Source organism: Athene noctua, chromosome Z (assembly GCF_965140245.1).
Source record: "Athene noctua chromosome Z, bAthNoc1.hap1.1, whole genome shotgun sequence".
In the NCBI taxonomy this organism is placed as follows: domain Eukaryota; kingdom Metazoa; phylum Chordata; class Aves; order Strigiformes; family Strigidae; genus Athene; species Athene noctua.
Window position 1 is genome coordinate 74,132,544 of NC_134077.1, and position 4,918 is coordinate 74,137,461.

Below are 4,918 nucleotides of genomic sequence, written 5' to 3' on the forward strand. Positions count from 1 at the left end.
GCTTTGGGGCAAAAGCTTGGGCATTCAAGCTGAACCAAGCTGAGCTGAGCCATGCAGAGCTGAGCCGAGCTGTGTGGAGCCAAGCCTGACTGGGCTGACCAGAGCCGGGCCATGCCAAGTTGTGCCCAGCTGAGTCTGGCTGAACCTGGCTGAGATGAGCCTGACCAGGCTGAGCTGAGCCCGGCCGAGCCAGGCTGAGCCTGGCCAAGCCAAGCCAGGCCGAACCAGGCTGAGCCAGGCCAAGCCTGGCCGAGCCAAGCCAGGCTGAACCAGGCCAAGCCTGGCCGAGCTGGGCCGAGCTGAGCTGAGCCAGGCCAAGCCTGGCCGAGCCTGGCCGAGCCGAGCCTGGCCGAGCCAGGCCGAGCCTGGCTGAGCCTGGCCGAGCCGAGCCTGGCCGAGCCGAACCTGGCCGAGCCTGGCCGAGCCGAGCCTGGCCGAGCCTGGCCGAGCCTGGCCGAGCCGAGCCTGGCCGAGCCTGGCCGAGCCTGGCCGAGCCGAGCCTGGCCGAGGCGCGGCGCGGCGGCGGGGGGCGCTGACGCACGGCGGGGCGGGCGCGGCGCTATAAAGGCGGCGGCGCGGCGGTGGCGGGGCGGCAGCACCATGGAGAGCTGCCGGGCGCTGGCGCTCTGCGCCGTGGCGGCCGCGCTGCTGCTGGGCGCCCGCGGGCAGGGGCCGACCCCGCCGCGCCGCGCCCGCGACCTGGGGTCCCCCGGAGGCGGCGGCACCTCCCGAGAGAAGGAGCTGGTGGGACGGGGGACCGGGCCGGGGGCCGGGGCCGGGGCGGGGGGCGCTGCCCGGCCGGGCGCGGCCTGACGGGGGCTGTGGGGTGTCTCTTGGCAGATCGAGGCGCTGCAGGAGGTGCTGGAGAAGCTGAAGAGCAAGCGGGTCCCGCACTACGAGAAGAAGTTCGGGCAGGTGCCCATGGTGAGTGCCGGGACGGGACGGGACGGGACGGGACAGGGCGGCCGCCGGCGGTGCCCCCCTCACCGCCTGCCGCTGCCCGCAGTGCGACGCCGGGGAGCAATGTGCCGTGAGGAAGGGGGCCCGCATCGGGAAGCTCTGCGACTGCCCCCGGGGGACTTCGTGCAATTCCTTCCTCCTCAAGTGCCTGTAAGCGGGGCCGCCTCGGGATAAACCGCCGGGAGCGCAGGCACCGACGCCTCCCCGCCCCGACGTGTCGGTCCGGGGCGGCGGCGGCGACTTCCCGCGGCTCGTCCGCCCGAGAAACGCAGCGAGAAGCCACCGCGTCGCCCGTGTAACGCCGTCCGTGCATCCGACATCCGTGGAGTTGTTTTCTTTCTCTCCCCGCCCCCGGCCCCTTCCTCTCCCTGCCCTCCTTCCCCGTTTGATCTTGTCCGACCAGGAAAAACCCAGCCCGTGCCTTGCCCAGTAGAGGCGGCAGTGCCGGGAGTTGCAGTGTCGTACCGGTGTAGAGCTGAGCGGTGCCGACCCGTGGCCGGGAGCAGGGCTGGCCCCGTGCCGCACCCCGGGTTGCCCGGCTCCTTCCCGAGGCGGGGAACGGTCCACCCGCTGCCGGCCAGAGGGGCCGGGGCCAGGGGATCCCCTGGCTGATTGGGGATGGCTGTGGGGGGGCGCGAATGTGCTCCAAGCACCCTGACCCGCTTTCTCTTGCCCTGCAGCTGAGAGGGCCCAGCTCGGCACACCCCAGAGGGACTGGCGCGCAGCTGGTGGCAGGGTTTCACCCGCACCGACGGGTTCAGGCTGAGTCCAGCCGCGCTCACCCTGCACTGGAGAAAGTCCTGCATGAGATACCGGTGGCGTTTGGGGGTCCAGCGCTAGCCTAGCTGGGGTGGGTCTGGGGGGAAATTGGTTGCTTTACGGGGGCCACAATGGAGAGAAAGCTGTTCGGATCCATTACAAACTACCAGGGGATATCCTAGTCATCTAGACCTAATTGCTCACGTTTCTACAATGAACTGACGAATGTAAATACGTCTGTCCTCCACAGGTACACTGTGTGTTTCAGCAGACTCATAACGTGTTTTAATCCTTTGTTTGTCTCTGATAATAAAGTCACTGTTCCGATGACAGTGTTTTGCCCGAAGTTTTAATTTCACGCATGGGAATCCCTAGCACTCAGAGGAAGAGGCTGAGGGTTACTCCAAAATTACTGAAAATAGCTGCATTACTGTGTGCTTTTGCCAGGTGGTCAGCTGAGTCAGGGCTGGAAACAGACTCATGTCTTCTAGCAGTGGCTCTACTCATGGCTGCTCCCTGCCCCATGGGCACCCAGAGCGACCATGAGGAGTACAGACACTTTGGACCTCAGGTTTTCCTTTGAGAGAGTGCAGTGTTCATCCCAGCTGCAGGGACTGGGCTGGGGAGGCAATGCAGGGGCGGGCAGCCTTGGTCATCTTTGCTGCTTTTTGTTTTATTCCCATACAAGAGGAAACACTGAAGGAACTTCTCACCTCTCCCTGGGTCCCAATTCATCTGTGAGTGACTGTGCCAGAATCGGCTCTTCTTTCTGGCAGCAGGGAGATGAGGGGCTGCATGGACCAAGGCAGAGAGGGGAAAAGCCATCCTCCAAACAGGTCTCATATCTGGTGCTGAAGAGAGCACAAATTTAGGTGAGAAACCCGGAGACTTGTGAGGAAAAAAAAGATTTTACTCCTGAAGAGTAAGAGCACATGAGCAAGCCTGGCTTAAACAGGTACAGAAAAGCTGACTGCAAAAAGAGACATGCCGCTGATTGTTTTATTATTATTATTTTTATTATTACTATAGTTATTGTTATTTTCCAGGACAGCGATGAGATTTTCCTAGCCCAGAGAAAGAGAAAATAAATGGCAGCTGGAAACACCCAGAGGGTGTGAAGGCTGGTGGAGTGGATGGGGCCACAGGCTGGGGAATGCCATGCACAGGCAAGGTAGTACTGCTCTGAGGGGCTGTGTATGTTGTGGAAGAGCAGGAGGGGCATGTTAAAGTGAGGCAGGAGCCATGGTGCAAATGGTGGGAACGCTGTTCAGGGGGGACTTTGCAAAGAGAAAGTGGTATGAAGTGAACAGGGGTGGAGCAGTGGGATTTTTCAGGCAGGGGTGGCAACCGGCTGTGACTGCAATTTTTGTGCTGGTGGGTGGGTGCTGGCCTGTGCGGGAGAGGTGTGATAGTGCATTTGCAGGGCTGGAGGCTTGTGTTAGGTTTTGTAAATCAGTAACTGTGCTTGTGGATGTCCTTATGGTATTTCCCAGAGACACTGTAGAGGCATTTACTCTTGTTTTCTTGTGGAATAATTCAATAATTCTTGTAACATCTGGGTTTGGTACACACACACACACACACACACTGAAAAGGATTTATATTTAGGTGCTGGATGCTTTCAGGCATGGAGCATGTAGACTGGCTGTTCGGTGGTCCCCTCAGCACCAAGTCCAGCCCTGGGTAACACAGCCATCTCAGTGAACTGAATCCCATGCAGATCATCTCAGCATGTAGCATTTTTACTGAAGGTTTATTTAGACAAAATTGGACTGAAACATGAAATACTGGCCTAAAATACATCAAGAATGATTCAGCTTGTGTGTTGATTTATAGTTCTTGTTTTGTCTGATTATAATGCTCCAAATTATAAGCATGGTTTAAATAAAGATCTGAATTATAAATATAAAGCCTAACTTAAGGAAACTGGGATTTATGGTTCACTTGCATGATACTGTCGTTATGAGAATACTCTCTGCAATATTGTGTGCACCAGCTTGAGGGCTCTTATGTTGGCTATCCTCATGACCACTTACATTATATTACAGTTATTTCTACCGTACAGATTGAAAAAAGCAGGTGAGGAGGGAAACCTGTGGTATAACAGTCAGGATAGAGTTGGTATTTCCATATTTTTCACTTCTAAAATCAATGATGTGAGATGACACCATTTTTCATTTGAAAGATCTCTTGATTTCACCTTTCCTTTTGAGGGGTTGGGACACACTGTCATGGTGTTTTAGGAGCAGGAGTGTGCCTATACCTCCGGGAGTTCTTCAAACAGGAGGTTTTAATGTCCCCAAAGGCAACCATGAGCCTCAATGGCCATTCCTGCCTGCTCAGGTCTTCTTCACACCATGCCCATCACCCAGGACCCCCTTTCAGCCCTGCCTGGGGCCTCAGCCCATGCCCCACTGATGCCATAGGGTGCTGGTCTCCAGGTCCCCACAGCACTCTCCTGCTCAGCCATGGGCCCTGTGGGCTGATGTGCCAGCCTGGCCTTGGCCCATTCCCATCCCCATGCCTGGGGAGATGCCTTATGCCCCCTGGCCTGCCCTGCTCCCTCTCAGCGGGGTGGGATGGGTCTGGCTGGTCTCTGCCCTACCACTCTGGGGGCAGCCCTTAAATTCCCAGCCCCCATCAGCCCCTGCAGGATGCTGCCCAGCACCCAACAGAATGCACCACAGGTTCTGTGGGAGATGGACAGCTGGACAGTGGTGTACCCCAGGGGCAACACTGGTGTCAATACCGTTCAACATCTTCATTAATGACCTGGACAATGGTCCAAAGTGAACGATGCAGTTCAAGTCAGGGAAATGACCCCTGGAGGAATACCCCACGCACCAGGACAGGTTCTCTTGGCCCAAGTGAGAGAGTTGGACCCTACCACACAGCTGAGGACCATGCAGTGCAATTCAAGGGGGCCTCGGAGCAGTCTCAGCTTCACTTCTTTGCAAAGGGTCTTGTTTCTGCAGGTATCACTTTTTTACCCACCAAGAAGAAAGAGGGAAGGGGTAGAGCAGCTCTTACCCACTTCTCTGTGGGCACTGATCCAGAGTACAAGGTCAGTGATAAGATCATCATCAAGGACACATTCATCAACAGACTGGTGGATGAAAGAGGATAACAGTATTGCAGACAGCAGAAAGGGGGACAGCTCCAAGAGCAGCTTGTGGAGAGACCAAATGCTTATTGCCAT

At 57.2% G+C, this 4,918-nt stretch overlaps 1 protein-coding gene across 1 annotated transcript; it reads left to right on the plus strand.

The window, feature by feature from the left end:
* The first annotated feature begins 600 nt into the window (after positions 1 to 600).
* Positions 601 to 2,032, plus strand: CARTPT (CART prepropeptide). Its single transcript, XM_074932390.1, has 3 exons — positions 601 to 744; positions 841 to 924; positions 1,007 to 2,032. Exons 1-3 carry the CDS (start codon positions 601 to 603, stop codon positions 1,112 to 1,114), a joined length of 336 nt encoding a protein of 111 aa, XP_074788491.1. The 3' UTR covers positions 1,115 to 2,032.
* The last annotated feature ends 2,886 nt before the right edge of the window (positions 2,033 to 4,918 follow it).

Coding starts and splice junctions, on each gene's coding strand:
- CARTPT (XM_074932390.1), top strand. CDS start 601: ATGGAGAGCTGCCGGGCGCTGGCGCTCTGCGCCGTGGCGGCCGCGCTG. Junction 745..840: donor CCTCCCGAGAGAAGGAGCTG/GTGGGACGGGGG, acceptor GTCTCTTGGCAG/ATCGAGGCGCTGCAGGAGGT. Junction 925..1,006: donor AGTTCGGGCAGGTGCCCATG/GTGAGTGCCGGG, acceptor CGCTGCCCGCAG/TGCGACGCCGGGGAGCAATG.